This window comes from Lissotriton vulgaris, chromosome 2_1 (assembly GCF_964263255.1).
Source record: "Lissotriton vulgaris chromosome 2_1, aLisVul1.2, whole genome shotgun sequence".
In the NCBI taxonomy this organism is placed as follows: domain Eukaryota; kingdom Metazoa; phylum Chordata; class Amphibia; order Caudata; family Salamandridae; genus Lissotriton; species Lissotriton vulgaris.
This window is the reverse complement of record NC_141687.1, coordinates 249,215,184-249,234,866: the sequence shown is the minus strand read 5'-3', so window position 1 is coordinate 249,234,866 and position 19,683 is coordinate 249,215,184. Positions and strand designations below refer to the sequence as shown.

The 19,683-nt window shown below is 46.3% G+C and overlaps 1 protein-coding gene across 6 annotated transcripts in view; it reads left to right on the top strand.

Annotated features, from left to right (window-relative positions):
• CUEDC1 (CUE domain containing 1) overlaps window positions 1-19,683 on the top strand; it is a 673,926-nt gene that overhangs the window by 466,263 nt on the left and 187,980 nt on the right. For all 6 annotated transcript variants that reach the window (XM_086954843.1, XM_086954846.1, XM_086954848.1 and 3 more), the window contains one exon: window positions 10,878-11,005. In XM_086954843.1, the coding sequence (XP_086810969.1) occupies window positions 10,878-11,005 (128 nt within the window). The remainder of the gene's footprint in view (window positions 1-10,877; window positions 11,006-19,683) is intronic.

Here is a 19,683-nt window from a genome sequence, read left to right as displayed (position 1 = left end):
TTCCTGTGGAACTTAGCAGAACTCCCTTAACTTCACCCAGGTCTACTCCAATGGACCGAATTCCGGAATTGTTGTCAATGTAGCTGTATAGGGCAATAGTACGTGTCTAAGTTGCAAATACCGTAAGAATTGGGTTTTATAATGTTCGAATTCCATCTGCAAGCTAGAAAAGGACTTCACAGTCTTTACCGTCATGAGGTCCTCCAGAGAGTAAGACCATGAATTTTTGATCCAAAAGAGCCATCCCACATTTTTTTTCAAAAGGGCGTCCTTACTTTGTCCACTGTGATCCTTAACTGGTGGAACAACAAGCATTTGCAATGCAATAGGTCTCGCATTTATGTGAGTTTGAGCTTTTTACATAGCAAATGACAATGCCTTTTATTTTTGCTTCCGTTTTTAAAACTTAAATAAAATGCATTGTTATTTTTAAGGCCAATAGCTTAAACTTGCGTAAATGTGAGACCTATTGCATTGCAAATGTTTGTTTAATGTATATGTTTAGTGTGAGTTGTTTTATTTGTAGGGATAAATGGTGGGGTGGTAATTAACTATAATTCTTTAGCAATACATTTTTATTATTAACATTTTAAGTACTATTTTATTATGTATCATGCAAATATTATCTTAAAAAACATTTTCAGATATGTGTTGTATACTGTACCGTGCGTAGTTGCTGTGACTTACACCCCCCAGTGTTTCCGTGCGGTAACTGGTCCCACTGGCGGTAACTAGTCTGTTGTTAATACCAGGTGCGGGCAGTTCACCCCGCTGTCCTATGGAGGGCACTCCTGCTCAATTTACCGTGACTCCCACCGCCCGGTGTTTCCCAGGGGTAACTGGTCCCCCCGCTGCTGTTCTGGTGCTAACAAAGCCCCGGACAGCCAGGCCCTGCGGGAGGCAGAATGATGCGGTGCCAGCTGTGTAGGGCACTGCGCCACAGATTGCGTGTCACTGTTCTGAGTGGAAGGGGGTGGGGGGGGGGGGGTGAGTGGGCTGTGTTGGGTGTGAATGTTCACTCTCCCTGCTAGCAGTGAGGGTGCACTATGGCGCTGCTGTAGTTACGCCACACCCTGGGTGGTGGTGCCCTCTGCCGCATGCCCGGTTCGGACGGCAGGGGTGCAATGTGGGGGGGCTGCATGCAGTGAGGGCTGCAGGGTCTGTAAGTGGCAGTGCCCTGCTTGTGTGGACTAACATAACAAACATACCACGTCACGTGTACTTGTAAAGAGCACGTTCACCCGGGGGCACTTTGGCACTGAATAGCAGGTGCTCATTGTTAACCAACTCATTGGTACTCGTTGTTCCGACCTTAGAAGGATGAAAGGCTGAGTAAGCCCACCGGGACTTGATCCTGTGACCATGAGGTCACACGCAGGCCCCACACTATGCCACTTTGCTACTGGTTGTGGTACACGAGGCAGTAGGTGATCTGTAGGGCAATTCTCATTGAAAGTACCAATCTTTGAATGTTCTACCTAACACGAGCAGCGACAATAGAAGCTGCAAGTAACTTTGAATGTAAAGTACTTATTTGACACCAAGACTTAGCTGATAATGAGTTTGTTAGATAGTAAGGGTGAACATTGCCATGGGTATCAGACTTGCTAAAACGTCATGTGTGCCCTTCGCACCAGTTCTTATCCACTGGGAAAATGCAACAAAACAGAGAAAATGCAGGGCAGTGGTGAAAGCACTACTACAGGCCAGGCTTCAATTAACCATAATGCAAAGAAGGACTTAGTTTAAAATCAACGTCCTTTGGATTAACGCCCCAAAAAGCAAAGTTCATAGAAAAAATTTCGCATTACGCATTCAGCTGTCCTATACATTAGACCTAAAGGAGTCATACATGTCAAATGCAAACAAGCTTAGTATCCGGGCTGGGAGGAGTGGGAGGGCGGGGGCTGCCTGCGCAACATTTTTAAGTTTCGTTTTGAGGTCGGAGCGCGAGCCCGGCCCCGGAGCGACAGCGAAGTGCCGTACCTGAAGTCCCGGGACCCAGGAGGGGGCCCGGGTGAAGACCAGCGGGGAGACCCCCAAGCCTAAGGGGAGAGCCCCGCTTCTTGCAGGCATGGCAGAGCAGCTCGAGTGCTCTGCGAGGCTCCCGAGAAGCCCGAAGCCCGGTTAGGTATGAGAAAGGAGGGGAGAGGGGGTTGCCTGTATGTGTGTGCCTGCGTCTGGGTGCCTGCGTGTGTGTGCATATGTGGGTGTGGGTGTGGTGTGGTGTGGTGTGTGGGGGGGGTGGGGTGGGGTGGGGTGTTGAGTTGAACGGGCATCGAAGGACCTCGAGATATTTAACTGCATCTTATCCTGGTGGGAGGTTGAGTACCGCAGTTTCCTGGGGTGTTTAACCTGCGGACTAAATGCATAAAGTGTGTGTTTGGGGGAGGGGAGGGGAGGGGGGGGTATGTTTGGACGGGCATCGAAGGTCCTCGAGAGATTTAACAGCATCTCATCTCCTGGTGGGAGGTTGAGTTGAGTAGCGCAGTTTCCTTGGGTGTTTAACCCGCGGAATGTATGCAGGAAGTGTGTGTGTGTGGGAGGGGGGCACTGAAGCACCTCAAGACATTTCACAGCATCCCATCTCCTGGTGGGAGCTCGAGGGCAGGCGGGCTGAGCAATTTGCCGCGATCGGAGGTCCAATTTTGCTGCCTTGAAAGGAAACAATCAGCCCCGACTGTTCTCTGGAATTGAGTATGTAGATTTGTTAACCCCTGTACCGACGCTGCCTAATATCGCATATTTATGTAGAGCACCATAGCTCATATAGAAGGGCTGTTTACTGCGTGCATTGTGTGTACCATCATTCTAACGTTATTCGTAACATCCAGTAATTCAAGGCACTTTTAAATTGGCGTGTCCCTGCCGTAACTGTATACGTGTCTGTGTAGAATGAAAAGAAACCTTTTCCGCGTTGTTGACGCCAGCCCCTTTGATGGCACGTAAAGGGTATGTGCGCATGCGTGAGTGAGGCTTTCTTTGCATGGGAATATGAGGCACGGCGACGTGCCCGCTCACGAGGTACAATCTCCGGCAGGAGAAGCTCGTGACAGTCTGCTGTCCACATTCCCCCAAAAGTGATTACATAAGTTGTCTCGCCCTAGACAGCAAAAGCTTCCGCTTTTGCTTTCGTCTAGGCGAGACCTAAAAAAGCAAGTTGGTTGCTATGCATTTTGTTCCTTCTACATGTTATGGCCAAAACATAATGTTGTTGATACCTGAAACTTAACCAGCGCTGTGTAGCAACTAATGGATATGCCTGCAATACTTGCATCATGACCATCAGATGAAAAAAATACTTTTTGGTTTTTGAACTGGCAAGGATCTACCAGAATAGGCAACTCAGTCTGAAACTAATATGAAAGAGGCTGACGTTTTTTCATTACTACAAATCATGGTGAATGTAATTATTGATTCTGCTGTCTCGGCTTTTATTGTCCTTGCCAAAGTCACCTGAAAATCAGTGATTCATATTGCTGTCAAGTTGGTTGATGGAGACAAAGGATTCTGTTCTGTAGTGTCCAGTTCAACTGCATTGTGCCTCAGGATGATCAGGAATACTGTATAAATATATTGATATAATTACACTTAACTATCTAATTTCGTGATGTGGGAATACTCTGCAGTATTCCAAGCTTAGAGCCCACCAATTCCTTACCATTATTTACCATCGGTTGGCTTTGACGTCCCTGTTTTTTCCTTGCTTCTAACTGGTCAGTGCCTACAGCTTCCTGGTTTCTTACTATGTATGTCTAGTTCTATGGAGCATGGACCAAGTACAGTTTCCTGTCTGTTGCCAGTGTTCTTCGACTGGCCACATTTTTACATGGGTACTTTTTTTGTATTTTTTCATTATTATTTTGTAGTGATGCACTCCTTTCGATTTCATCATTTTGCAGCCCGTCTCTACCCACCCCTCCTACCCCAATTGCATTCTGTGGTTGCTTGCTCCTGTCCCTCCCACCACCTCTCTCTGGGCTTTTTCCTCCCTTCCCCCTCATTGCTTACCTGTTTATGCCCCCATTTGACACCGTTGCTGCTACCCCCATCGTTGCACACATACACGAGTGTCATTTAATATGGAACGCGTTTACTGAAAAAGAAAATTTCATGATTTTAGACCCTGTATCTATTGTATGTAGGCTTTAGTGACTCAAAACATTATTTTTGTCACCTCCGCTGCCCTAGGAATATTTTACTAAAAGATACTATATTTTGGACTGTCTTCTCCAACCCTCCGACCACCTTCAAATGCACCTTTGTGAATCTTGTATGTGTGTATTTTTGTTTCTATACTTTTGTGCATATGTATATATGCATGTATTTGTGTAAGCATACTTTTGTGTGTATGCGTATGTGTCTGCGAGTCAGCGTTTGTCTTGGTGGGTTTGTGTGTGTGCCTATATACCTGTGTGTTTGTGTGTGGCTTTTTGTGTGTATGTATGTGTCTGAGTGATTGTGCACGTCTAGAAATCTGTCTTGTCTCTCTGAAAATGGGTCTCTACATGTAAATATCTGTATTCGAGTGTGCATTTTGTACATGTATTTGTTCGTCTGGGTGTGTGTTTCTGTGTGTGTAGGGGAGTAGGCACACGTTGCACAAGGGCTGTCATGATACCAACTTGACTCAAAAGGAGTACATTATCTTGGGACACATTCAAGTAATTAATTGTGTATTGAAGCGCACCTGGCTGTTTTGGAGCAGCGAGGTTTGAACATTAACTCCAGTCTGGCTAAGAGAGGCTTGGGAGGGGGAACAAAGGAATTAGCCAAGTGCCTACGAGCAGTGTAACAAACACAATCTCACACCAAAAAGCTCCTTCCTTCATTCGGACTGTCCATGTACTCCAAGGACACATGTTTTAAATACATCAATTTCAGGGGAAATTTGGGAGGGTCTTAGAGATTTGGTGGGCCAACTCAGCTGTTCATCCTTAATGTGCTTTCCCCATCGTTGCTTGGCTCCCCTCTCTGCTGTCATACCTTTACCCATAGCCCCTCCATGCCACAAAAAAGCAGTATAGACACAGCAGAGTGCTTTTATTTTCTTAACTTTAAATATATAAAACGCTATAAAGCGATCAGTGTTAGCATCATAGCGCTTTTTTAGGTCTCGCCTAGGCAGCGCTTGAGACGTTATGTATTCAGGTATGGACTTGAAGCTCTGGCCACTCTCCACCCATCTTTTTAACTGGCTGCTGTCACTGTCCTTTGTAAATGTTGGATTTTGATGTAATATGCTTAATAGTGTCTCCTTGGTACACCCCACGCTAATGTTGTTACCTCCCATGAGTACTGGCCCTTTTAAATGTGTTGTTACTCTGTATGCTTTATTTGCTGTCATTCAGCACTGTTTTGTTACATGACTTTTGCAGATACCTGTCCCACAACTTAATACGCCGTCCTGCCTCCGGGCACCACACTGTTATATTTTTATTAGGTATGGTGGCCGCGCATGAAGATTTACAAAATGCACGGCTCGCCCAACTTGCACCTTTTCATCAACATAATTATTATTATTTTTTGCCACGTGCCTTCCTTTTTTTTGTTTAGCAGCACATTTTTTTAATTAAATTTTTACGATGGTGACACCCGCAATTTACCTTTAAAGGTCTTAAGTTGAAGCGTGGGTGCCATGATTGCTTTAAAAGTAAACAAATACAAAAAAAATTCCATTTATTTTCTATTTGTTAACTTTTGATGCAATCGCGTCACCCGCGCTTTAACTTAAGATGTGCAAAGCTAAAGCGAGTGTTCGGCCATTGTAACAAAAGTAAATATATAGAAAAAAGGGTGGGCGAATGCTTTTTTTCTATTTGTTTACTTTGCTTACAATGGCGGCACCCATGATTAGGCTTTCAACATCTTAAGCGAAAGTGGGGGTGCTTCAAAAGTGAAGAAGAAAAAAAAGGTTTGAGCTATTGGCATTGTAAATGACTATGCCTTTTCTTTGTGTTTACAAAATCTTGCAAGCGATGTTTAGGTCCCGCCTGAAAGCTCTGTAAACGCATTATAATTTACATTGCCAATAGCTCAAACTCTCGTAAATGCGAGACCTATTTCATTGCAAATGCTTGTGATTTTTTTCTGCCGCCTATTCATATACGAGAGGGTTTGTGGGTGGGTTTATCACTGAGAATGCCCTCTTGAACAATGTTTACCACCTCTGTACCTTTTCCTGCCAGATGTACCAATCTCCGCGTCCACAAGCGGGGTGTGTTTCACTATGAAAATTTAGTGGTGAAGTTGACTACGCACTGCTTCCAGGGGAGGAGCTGCAGCTGTATACTCTCTCTGCACCCTACCTTTGTTGAAGACTGGGAGACATGCACAGCCTTACGGGCTGCTGTCTCCACATAATGTGTGTTTTAATTTTCAAGCCAGCGCCTCTGGAGGAAAGTCACTCAGTTCCCTCCCCCGCAGCTCTCGGGACTTACTAGGATGCAGCCAGCCCCCTTGCTTTCAGAGTTTGCAATCGCCGTTTTGACGGTGGTCAGGTTGCAGCCCCCCAGACAACCCCAAGGGGGCTCTACATCCCTGCCCACCTTTCCAGTACCTTAGCCATAGATGTTTCAAGAGTGGTGAAACAGATGAACTTTTATTGGGGCCCATTGACTTGCACAACCTTATCATCCATTGGGCATCTTAAAACTACAAAAAAAACATCTTTGAAGGTCCATTAATTTCTGCTTGATCAGTGATGATGGGTTTCTCTTAATTTTGGGGAAAGAAAAGCAAACCGCGCCTCCACTGTAGCTAACTCTGAGCAGGAAGAAAAGACACATGACACACAAAGCAGGGTTAGCAATTAATTGCTTCTAAGAATGCCGAGAAGAAAGGGCGTGATTTAAGGAAAATATATATTTTTTTAGAATTTTAAAACTGAGCAGCAGAGTTTTGTAGTAGGTATTCTAAACCCAAATACTAAATGAGGTCACTAAAAATAAATAAGGCGCGAAGGAGGAAATACTTATTGAGCGTAGGGGTAAAGAAAACTTAACAAAAACCTGAGCGACATTGGCAAAATAGTTTGAACAAGCTGCCCGTTTCTGCAGGGACATTTTCAGCTAGTGCAACGTTGTGGAGAGCAATAACATTATAAACACCTTCTGCAAGTCAGATTTTTGGCCTCTGTAACCTTGATTATTAAACGTGTCCTTTCATGCCTGCAACACAAGATTTGTGTAGGGTAAAAAAAACTGGAATGTCTGTAGGTGGCCTCTGTCTCTGCTACTCTTGGTACCTCATTAGATGTTGCACATGGACATACAGTGAGCCATCAATTAAATGGGGAAGACAAATAAAAGATACAAAAACGTGCTTGTCTGTGTGTGGTGTGCAGTACCACAGGCTGTTACTAGGTGTCCCTGTGGAGTTGCAAAGGGACCTCTGTTAGTCACACAAGGTACTGCACCCTTAATACAATTAGAGAAAGAAATAGTGCAGCTCAGCATACGTTTCCGTTTTTGCTAGCTTGCATTTTAAAACTATACCGTTTAAATAAATAAATCAATCAATCAATCATAGTGTTTGTATAGCGCGCTACTAATCCGGAGGGTCTCAAGGCGCTTGGGGGAGGGGGGTCCGCTACTGCTCGAACAGCCAGGTCTTGAGTTGCTTCCTGAAGGAGAGGTGGTCTTGGGTCAGGCGGAGGTGGGTGGGGAGGGAGTTCCACGTCTTGGCCGCCAGGTAGGAGAAGTATCTTCCTCCCGTAGTGGCTCTTCGCATGCGGGGGACGGCGGCGAGGGCGTGGCTGGTCGATCGAAGCTGGCGGGTGGGGGTGTCGAAGGTCTGGCGGTCGTTGAGGTATCTTGGGCCTTGGTTGTGGAGAGCTTTGTGTGCGTGGGTGAGGAGTCTGAACGTGATTCTCTTGTTGACGGGGAGCCAGTGCAGGTTTCTCAGGTGTGCGGAGATGTGGCCGTGTCGGGGAATGTCCAGGATGAGGTGTGCTGAGGCGTTCTGAATGCGCTGGAGTCTTTTCTGGAGTTTGGCTGTGGTTCCGGCGTGGAGGGAGTTGCCGTAGTCCAGTCGGCTGGTGACGAGGGCCTGGGTGACCGTCTTCCTGGTTTCGGTGGGGATCCACCGGAAGATCTTACGTAGCGTACGTAGGATGTTAAAGCATAATGAGGAGGTGGCGTGACTTGTCTGGTCATGGAGAGGGAGGAGTCCAGGATGAAGGCCAGGTTGCGTGCGTGGTCTGTTGGTTTGGGTGCGCTGCCCAGGGCAGGGGGCCACCAGGAGTCGTCCCAGGCGGAGGGCGAAGATCCCAGGATGAGGACTTCCATCTTGTCTGAATTCAATTTCAGGCGGCTGTTCATCATCCACTCGGCTACGTCTTTCATTCCTTCGTGTAGGTTGGTTCTGGCGGTGGCGGGGTCGTTGGTGAGGGAGAGTATCAGCTGGGTGTCGTTGGCGTAGGAGATGATGTTGAGGTTGTGTTGGCGTGCGATTGCCGCAAGGGGGCTCATGTAGATGTTGAACAGCGTGGGGCTGAGTGATGATCCTTGTGGTACGCCGCAGATGATTTCGGTGGCCTCGGATCTGAACAGGGGGAGGTGGACTCTGTGTTATTCCGGCGAGGAAGGAGATGATCCATTCCAGGGCCTTCTCCTGGATTCCGATGTTGTTGAGGCGCTGCACTAGGGTGCGGTGGCAGACCATGTCGAACGCCGCGGAGAGGTCCAGGAGGATGAGGGCCGCTGTTTCCCCATTGTCTAGCAGGGTTCGGATGTCGTCGGTGGCTGCGATGAGGGCGGTCTCGGTGCTGTGGTTGGCCCGGAAGCCGGACTGCGAGTGGTCGAGGGATCCATTCGTCTCGAGGAAGGCAACAATAGTGCATTTTTAAAACTCAATCGAACAAAAATCTCACTCCAATCAAAACAAATGGAAATGTATGCTTAGCTGCAATCTTTCCCTTTATAATTACATTAAGGGTTCAGTATTTTATGTGGATAATAGAGTTCCCTTATCTACTCCACAGGGACACCCAGTAACAGCCTGTGTGCTACTGTAAATTTGTTTAAGTACTTATGCTACTGCTGGTATATTTTTTAACCAAAACAAACATTCGCATTTGCAGTGGCAATAGCTCAAAGCTTCACTAATGCGAAACCTATTGTATTGCAAATGCTTGTTTGATTTTGCACATCGGCTGCACTACTATGCAACATGGCAAAAAAATACTGACAACGCCAATATTGTTGACAAAACCTATTGGATTTGCCAGTGCTTGTTTCTGTTATTTCCCAATTGGAAATGTCACTGGCTTTGTTTGTAAACGTCTATGAAGAAAGATTACCAGAAATGTGTTATAAATTCTGTTTCACGTTTTGTACTATCTTCAGTGGGATTTTTCTTGAAACCGTGAGATATTCAATCCAAGTTAATTGTTATTAAATTGTATGATTTTGATTGTTCCTTTATCTTTATGTTCAGCACTTTAATGTACACGCCCTTTTTGTGCCTCATAAAAAAGAAGCGTTTTATTTGATTATTGTATTTTCAAGTTAGTAATCGCCATATATGACTAAGCAGGGCCGGCTTTAGCGCTGTTGGCACCCTGCACGACAATGACATTTGACGCACCCTATGCCCCTTGACTGCCTCTTCGAATTCTCTAACTGCCACGGGGCAAAAGTTCCCCTCATCTCTCCTAACATAATATATTGCTAAACACAGCGCCTCCTCTGAGGTCCGCGCCCCCTCCACAGGTTAGCGCCCAGTGCAGCCGCACCAGTCGCACTGCCCTAAAGCTGGCCCTGTTTCTAAGCTACACGTTTGCATTCTTGCACCTGTGCATGTAGTGTACTCTGACGTGCAATGTCTGTGAAGGGAGATTAGTCTAAGTATATGCTATTATAATAGTACATCCAAGTCAAGTGGAGCGCTGTACAGGGTCAAAGGCGCGACTACAGTCAGTGAGTGATCGGCGAGGGACCTGGGTTCTGTGAGGAGACATGTAATATTACTGCATTGTGCTTTCGTGTTCTTTAAAAAGGTGCGTCTACAACTCCTTCCTAAATTGGAGCAGTGTTGAGGCAGTCCTGGTGGATACAGGGATGTTTTTCTTGATCCTTGATGCATAGATGGAGAAAGTCACTTGCCTGTTTTATCACATTTTAGTGTTTTTGGTCACCAGTCTGGTCCACGCCACTTTAGCTTAACTACGTGTTTTTGAACGTATGATCCTAAAGACCAATGGGTGTAATTTCTGATATTTATATTCTTCCCTCGTCTTCATTGCTTCATTTTGTTTGCGATAAAGTGTCACTCATAGTCGTTGAAATGTCACTCTTAATTACACTGAAATTATGAAAATGTCATACACAGCAATCTGAAACCTTGGCACCTATGAACAAGGCAGTCTCTGCCCTGTAGATTCCAACCCTCCACCCAAACACTATAGTTTCCTGAGACTTCGTTCATTTGACTGGGTCAAAGAAAACTCCCATCTCATCAGCGCTAGTATTGGTGCTGTCAAGATAAGAAATACTTTACCATTATTTTTATTGCAGAACCCGTATAACCCTGGTAGTGGCTTTACCATCCATAGCATTTTCAAAGTGCTTGTAAGGACCAGATCTTAAAATCTGCAGGACGAGTCCTGGCTTGTAGTTATCCTTTCTAGTTTACAGAGCCTTCATGATCCTGTGTCTCTTCTTGAAACTGTGGGTAAAATGTACAGTCTTGCCATTCTGTTGTTTCTAATGCATTAAATGTGATATCCAAAAGCAGGGCGTTTCCCAAAACATGACATATCCTCGTTCTTCCCGTAGTTTGTTTTGCTCCCTTCGTGGTATGTTCTTAAGCTGCTTCCTTCGTCGTAAACGTCTGCTTCGAGTCACTTTTGTAACATTTGAAATGTGTTTATTTAGGTTCTGGAACGGACATTGGAGCCAGACAGTTCAGACGAAGAACCACCTCCTGTATATTCTCCACCATCCTACGACATGCACATATTCGACAGGAAATACCCACATGCCCCACCCACCCCGCCTCCTCGGTAAGTGAGTCATGGTAGCTTATGTCATGTATAAATGTAAGTAATGACCCATCATAATGTAATAATGGAGTGGTTTGCGCAACCTGTGAAAAAATCTCTTCTTTGACAAAAAAAACCCATAACCTAGTGCGGAAATTACACAAAGGACAATCTCACACAGCTACATGAACTCTGACACCTGGTATAACATTTACCAAAAGGGTCAGGTAAATGTGAAAAGAGCCTTTCACAGAAACCTGACGTTTCCAGTCCTGTCAAGAATAAAAAAGCAGGATAGCTTAAATGACATGTCCTTAGCATGTCAGAGGTATGCAAAAAATTATATTTTTGTTGAGAAAAATAGTAATGGCCATTCCTGGGACGTAGGACAAAATACAAGCCGCTTTTCCCCACCTTTTACTTTTCTTCCTTTCTATGGTTTTCCTGGGCCTGCTCAGTTAGAAGCAGACAACTGCCAGGCAGTCGACGTCATTGTTTTGTGTAATTTGATTTTCACCTTGGTTGATTTCAAGTTGTCTTAATAGTGAAAGTAATTAATGAAAGTATAGGAAAAATCTTCATTTGCATTGACGTGTACAATATGTCCAAATTGGAGAGACTTGGGTGAGAGAAAAAGAATGAGTTCGAGGTATCCACATTGAGGAACAATCTATCTGAGATTTCAGAAAGGTCTGGCCTAACATCAGGCCATGGTCACAAATGCCATTCTAACATTAACTTGGACGCAGCCATCGAAAAAGCACAACTGGATGTTTGACTCTGCATGTCCTGCTGGTTAGTGTCCTTTCATGTCTAGGTTACCCCAAACCATTCTTGCCTTAGAGAAGATTAATCATAAAATCGTACTTCGTGCTCAGGATGCGCGGGTGTCTTGGTGACTGCCCATAAATGGCTTGATTCATTCCTGAAGAATAGAACGCGGTCCATGCAGCTATCCTTGTTTAGGGCTGCGCCTGAGGTCAGTTGATTGTGGAGTTCCATGAGGTTCTTCCCGGTCATCTCGTCTCGTTAATATCTATAACCGACCCTTAATAAAAGAGCTCTTTAATCTGGGATGCCAGATTTATAACTATGCTGACGATTCCCAGATCTTGTTTCTTGATGAGCATGCTCGCACATAAGAAAAATACCAGGGTATAATGCATTTTGTGTGTATATGGATGGGGAACAATCATCTGAAACCGAATGCAGAGAAATGAAATTGTAGTGGTAAATACATATGTAACCCTCTGTATCCATCAATGATGGCCTTTAAAAATGGGCCTGCTCCCTGTACCAAAGCCAGCTGCTGAAGGTCTGGTCCTAGGCGACCACCATCTATCGTTAAGACCATATATTGATGCTGTGGTCTCAAGATATATCTGTAATCTTAAGACCACTAAGAAACTACAGTCATTTGTTTCTCCTGAGCCCTTGGACTATCCTGGAAGCAGTGATTGGACCAAGGCTAGACTTTGCTAGTATTATATATTTTGGCCTTCCCAAATGCTACATTGCCAGACTGCAGATGGTTAGGAACGCGGTGGCAAGATTGGAATTCAAGACTCATTGCAGAACCAACTACTGCACCTCTCCTGAAACAGCTCCACTGGCTACCTATCAAACAGCAAATAAAATTTAAAACTTGTTGCTTAGTATTTTAATTGCTTGATTAGCAGCCAAATGAGTGTTGAAATGCGCTCCTTCAAAAGAGCTTCGCATATCCACAGGAAATCTATTGACTGTCCTGAAATTCAGTAAAGTGAAATGGGGGTGGTGGGAGGAGGGGAAGGGGGGGGGGATGTTCTCTTAGCTGGCAACCATCAACAGTACCTACCTCCAGCCGGATTTATGGTTACTCACTGAACTAATTTCCTTCAGAAAGACCTTAATGCCTGGTTTTTAGGTCTCGCCTATTCCATTCCACAAGGAATGAATATGCTAGTCTAATGCCGTCAAACCAAGACTTAAACCCAAGGCTCCCAAAAAGCGGATTTCCAACAGTTCACGTGAATCATGTGACCACAAGCACGCGCATTTCCCCACATGAAAGGCATCAGCCTCCCTCCCACAGGCTTCCCCAGCGTGCGCTAGCCCGGCCTCTGCCAGTTCTCCTCCCCTAATTATTCACTTAACTTTTCACGGCCGCAGGCCGTGACTCTCATCTCTACTCCCCCCTGGTCTCACATCAAAGGTATCAGCCTCCCACAGGCTTCCCTCCCACAGGCTTCCCAACCAGGCTGCCTCGCATAATTGCATCAGACCCGAGCCACAGGTCATCCTCTTCCTTTTCATGCCCCCCTCTCCTTTACACTTCAGTGTGGGGCGCTTTGATGCCGCAACTAAAACCATGGGATGATCGAACATAACACAAATGAAGGAAGCCTCTTTTGTTAACAAAGCAGGCTTGTTCTTGTAATTTTAGAAAGACTGTCAGGTTTAACTGGTCCAAAATTATCACATTTGTTACAAAAAAAAATGTTTAAGCCTACAATGAGAACTCAAATGCACTAAATCCCGGCATAATGTAACAACACTAATGCCTGGCATAATTTTTTTTTTTTTTTTTAAAGAACTTGTGTCCCGCACTTATCGTGGGAAGCGCTATCACTGCTGATAGTCCAGTTGAACAGCAGAAATGTGCTCCGTTATATCCGTTAGCTGGCAGCCGAGTTATGAAACGTATTTTCAAGTGTTGGAGAGAGAATTTCATCTCCCAGTTGAAACTGGTGTTCTGACAGTGCGGTTTTTCGGTTTCAGATAGTAGTTTTATTGACTCTAATGGAATTTACCTCTTTTTTGGGTGCATACATTGTGTTATAATATCTTAAACCCCACATGCAATATCTACCTCCATAAAGCACGTTCGGCAGCTGGGAGGTAGGCGCCTCAAATACTGATCACATGTGTGGCTTGACGTCACGCATGTTTGTGTGCAAATTCACCTTGTGTCCTTGTATGTAAGGAGGACGCAGCAGTGCAGACGGGGGGCTGCCGTTGCTGTGCTGTTATCACGTTGGCAGCGGCTCTGGTCTCATCCATCACGCCGGTGAGATTTACCCGAGGGCCCGTACTAGGGCTTGTACTGTTATCACAGTGCCGTGCCCCTGACAGCCCGCTCTCGCACCTCAGCACCCCCGGCATGTCGCCTCCTTCAGATTCCAGGCATGAGTCGGTTGCTTCCCATCACACTGGTGTCCTTTCCCCCAAACCTAGATTCCAGGGGGTCACTGCAGTGCCTGGTAGAGGTGCTGATGGGGCCAGTAGTGGGTGCAGAGGCTGTGTCACGTGACCCACAGTAGATTCGGAGATAGTGAGCTGCTGCAGATGGCGGGGGCGTGGTGTCCAATGAGGTATGCATGTGGCTGTGTGCCCCTCCATGTCCAGGAACTCCTTAGGTGCCTTAGATCGAATCCTTCAACCTTACCACCCTGTGGCATCCTCAGCCAGGGACATCTTAAGGATGTGTTTGGCCATGGGCAACACATAATTTGGTTCACCCTGTTTGGAGAATCTTTGAATTTATTACCCCGTTTTGGCTCATTCTAGCCCTTGTGATGCCAAGCAATTTTTAATTACATGTTAAACCTTCAGAAGCCCTAATAAATACGAATTTTGGCAGCTCCAACTGTGTTTTTATCTTAAAATGGAATAAAGCTTTTACACAAAAATCCCTTCAAAAGCTCAAGTCTGGTGCCCACCAGTCCATAAGTATCAAATAAAGCTTGAACAAGCATTGATAAATCCAGTTCTTTTTTAGATTCAATTTGGATTACTTTTACTTGCAACAACATTTTAACGTGGAATTCAGTGTCTAACCTGCGTCTACTCCCATTTTCGGAAAAGGACGCTAAGGGTGACTTCTTAAAGCTTTTGTGGACTAGTGTGTAGTGTTAAAATATGAGGTGTGCAAATCGTTGCTTTAATTGCTGAATATTTGTAATCACATCTCAAATTGCATTATTGTTTTTTGCTTTCCTCCTCCCTCCTCGTGTCCAGAGTCCTCTCCACCCTGGAAGCACAAACGCAGCTGTAGATTTCTCACAGAGGAGAGCCAACGCTGAGACCTGGCACTGCAAATCCACTCCCCCTCCAGCACTCACATATTGCCTGCCTCTGTTTACTTTGGCGGCGCCGGCGGCATTTTCAGATCATTAACCCTTTCCCCTCTGCCGATCCTTTTAACAATGTGCAGTGCTACCTGGCCTGCTGCCGCTTTAAATTTGACCTGTTTCCTTCTGATCCTCAGCAAAGCACTTTATCGCGCTCTACCCTAATCCCCTCTTATAACATTTGAGGCTCCTCGAAAGAGTCTGTCCTGATGCTGCCTTAAACTTTGTATACAGAACTGAAGTGTACATCACCCCAGCGGAGTAACACTGGTCACCTGCAGAGCGGCAGGCAGCACCATTCAGGGGCCACTAACCCATCATAAGCCAAAGGACAGTGAGTATCTGTGAGGTATGGGGGATCTCTTGGCATTCTGCGGGGGAGGGGGCATTATTTGCATTAGTCACTGCATCTGCCACGTGGAACACCTACAGCTAGTCCTAGCTGTTTTGGACAGCACTTTACATGCTCGTACTCGTATTCTCTCACCAGTTTCCGCAATAGGTTAAATAAAAAAAAATCACAGCATTCAGTGCAGTTGGTCAAATGACTAGGGTCATTAAGTCTCCCGACGGCTTAAGTTACACCTCCCTCGACAAGAGGCGTCTACTTCAGTGGTCAAGCGCTTCCTCATGCTGATTCCTCACCCACTCCCACAGGCATCATCTCTTTCCCATAAGATCGCCCTTTACGTGTCTTACCAAAACACCACCGTTTGTACCAACCTACAGAGCGCCCAACCCTTCTCTCCGAAAAGGTACTCACTAGCTCCCTATCTCGTTCAGAGACTACCCATCGCCCTCTGGCTTAGGGCACCCTCTGGGAATACCGCTGGATTCCTTTACCAAAGCATCCCGTGCACTCAATCCCCGAGACCCATCCCTTCCCTGTGTACTCAATCACTGTGTGTCCATTATTTATTTCCCCGTGTACTCACTTACCGAGAGTTAATTCCTTCCCTCCTTAGGGCACACTCAAGACCCTGTGGGATTACTCTCTCCTTCCTTTGAAGCGTACCCCCCACCCTTAATGTGAAGGACACCCATGCCTCAGCAGGCTCTCAATCTGCAATCTCAGCCCCTTCCCCCTTCGAGCACCCTCCACCTTGTCCACAGAGCGCCTCGATCTCTTCCTGAGACTGAACGCTTTAGTTCTCGGGCACTGCTCTCAAACCCCATCTCCACTCCCCTTCTCCTCTCAGCTCTCCCCCATCCTCCATTATGCCAGCCACCCAGTCTGGCTGTCGCCCCGTGTTCTAATTTGACATTAGACAGCAATTCCGTACTGATAATTTTGGCTTGTAGACCACGAACTACAATAACACCACCATAGGCACTCTTAAGAAAATACGTTTATCTTTTCCTTTGTTCCACATACATAAATGAAACAATACGACTTACCATCCACATTCTACATACAAAAAAAGATTCTCATAAGAAATAGAGTTCTTGTCCATCTCCACCACACCACCACCAATAAAACACACTGCTTTGAAGACACAAACCACCAACCTGGCAAATCACACCACCTGCTCATAAATCAGAGTCCAACCTACACAACAATGTATATCCCACCCACCCAAAACACCCACAAGCCACCCCTCTCTCTCTACACCCCTCTCTCTCTACACCCCTCTCTCTCTACACCCCTCTCTCTCTACACCCCCTCTCTCTCTACACCCCCTCTCTCTACACCCCCTCTCTCTACACCCCCTCTCTCTACACCCCCTCTCTCTACACCCCCTCTCTCTACACCCCCTCTCTCTACACCCCCTCTCTTTACACCCCCTCTCTTTACACCCCCTCTCTTTACACCCCCTCTCTTTACACCCCCTCTCTTTACACCCCCTCTCTTTACACCCCTCTCTCTACACCCCTCTCTCTACACCCCTCTCTCTACACCCCTCTCTCTACACCCCTCTCTCTACACCCCTCTCTCTACACCCCTCTCTCTACACCCCTCTCTCTACACCCCCTCTCTCTACACCCCCCTCTCTCTACACCCCCCTCTCTCTACACCCCCCTCTCTCTACACCCCCCTCTCTCTACACCCCCTCTCTCTACACCCCCTCTCTCTACACCCCCTCTCTCTACACCCCCTCTCTCTACACCCCCTCTCTCTACACCCCCTCTCTCTACACCCCCTCTTTCTACACCCCCTCTTTCTACACCCCCTCTTTCTACACCCCCTCTTTCTACACCCCCTCTTTCTACACCCCCTCTCTCTACCCCCCTCTCTACACCCTCTCTACACCCCTCCCTCTCTACACCCCTCCCTCTCTACACCCCTCCCTCTCTACACCCCTCCCTCTCTACACCCCTCCCTCTCTACACCCCTCCCTCTCTACACCCCTCCCTCTCTACACCCCTCCCTCTCTACACCCCTCCCTCTCTACACCCCCCTCTCTACACCCCCCTCTCTACACCCCCCCTCTCTACACCCCCCCTCTCTACACCCCCCCTCTCTACACCCCCCCTCTCTACACCCCCCTCTCTACACCCCCCTCTCTACACCCCCTCTCTACACCCCCCTCTCTACACCCCACACTCTACACCCCACACTCTACACCCCTCTCTCTCCACCCCTCCCTCACTCTATCGCCCTCACTCTATCGCCCTCACTCTATCGCCCTCACTCTATCGCCCTCACTCTATCGCCCTCACTCTATCGCCCTCACTCTATCGCCCTCACTCTATCGCCCTCACTCTATCGCCCTCACTCTTTCTATCGCCCTCACTCTTTCTATCGCCCTCACTCTTTCTATCGCCCTCACTCTTTCTGTCGCCCTCACTCTTTCTGTCGCCCTCACTCTTTCTGTCGCCCTCACTCTTTCTGTCGCCCTCACTCTTTCTGTCGCCCTCACTCTTTCTGTCGCCCTCACTCTTTCTGTCGCCCTCACTCTTTCTGTCGCCCTCACTCTTTCTGTCGCCCTCACTCTTTCTGTCGCCCTCACTCTTTCTGTCGCCCTCACTCTTTCTGTCGCCCTCACTCTTTCTGTCGCCCTCACTCTTTCTGTCGCCCTCACTCTTTCTGTCGCCCTCACTCTTTCTGTCGCCCTCACTCTTTCTGTCGCCCTCACTCTTTCTGTCGCCCTCACTCTTTCTGTCGCCCTCACTCTTTCTGTCGCCCTCACTCTTTCTGTCGCCCTCACTCTTTCTGTCGCCCTCCCTCTATCTGCTCATCTGTCGCCCTCCCTCTATCTGCTTATCTGTCGCCCTCCCTCTATCTGCTTATCTGTCGCCCGCCCTCCCTCTATCTGCTTATCTATCTGTCGCCCTCCCTCTATCTGCTTATCTATCTGTCGCCCTCCCTCTATCTGCTTATCTATCTGTCGCCCTCCCTCTATCTGCTTATCTATCTGTCGCCCTCCCTCTATCTGCTTATCTATCTGTCGCCCTCCCTCTATCTGCTTATCTATCTGTCGCCCTCCCTCTATCTGCTTATCTATCTGTCGCCCTCCCTCTATCTGCTTATCTATCTGTCGCCCTCCCTCTATATATTGCTTCACCACAGCATCACTCAGCACCACCACAACATCACTATGCGCTACCACAGCATCAATCTGTGCAACCATTCAACAACTGGTTCAAATATGTTCTCTCAATGTTTCAAGCTTTATTACAAATGTCACAAAAATATGTTAATATTTCACTTCTGTTCTTGGATTTTCGTCTCAATAAAATACACTGAACATAATCTTCACAAAAGTTATTTACAAAAGTTTAAGCTATTGCCATTATAAATTACAATAACCTTTATTTAAGTATTAATAAAAATAAAAAATAAACATTATTTGTAATATCAATACATCTTAGTCAAGTAAATACAACACATATAGCATTACAAATGCTATAGGTGTCACATTTGCGAAAGTTTAAACTATTGGCATTGTAAATGACAAAGCTATTAATTTAGCTATTTTCAAAACAAACACATAAATACAAAATTTGACATTTACAATAACAATAGCTCAAACTTTCCTAATGCGAGACCTATTGCATTGCAAATGCTTGTTTAGGTAGAGCCTGAGACAGTGCACATGCGCTGCGAGGCTTCTTGTGTTTACTCTGTGTGGGCCTGACTCCTCCCACAAATTGGACTGGCTTTTGCATGTGTCTTTCAATAATGAAAGCATGCAAATGGCTAAAGGCGGGTGCATGTCCCACCTCCTTTGGAATGGTCACTCCCACTGCATTTTGCTCTCGGGAGCGAGCTGCGGCATGCAGGGTGGCAGCTACATTCCTCGTTCTATTTCCTTGCTGTGAACAGCTGCTCAGGCACATTCGAGTGATTCCCTCTATTAGAGGCGTTTTTGCGCGCGGGATGGCAGCTGCATTCCTCGTTCTAATTTCTTGCTGTGAACAAATGTCCAAGCACGTTCGAGTGATTCCTTCTATCAGCGTGGCACCTAATTTTAACTTTAACCATGGTGGCTGCCAGGCCGCTTCATTAGGCTCTGTGCCTGCAGGTAACATTTTAATTGTTATTCGTACTAGTAAGATGCTTTTTACTATATTTACATTGGAAAGAGGAAAGAGGGTAGTTTTCTGAAATGTTAATCATTTTAGTTTACATTTTTTGATAAAGAT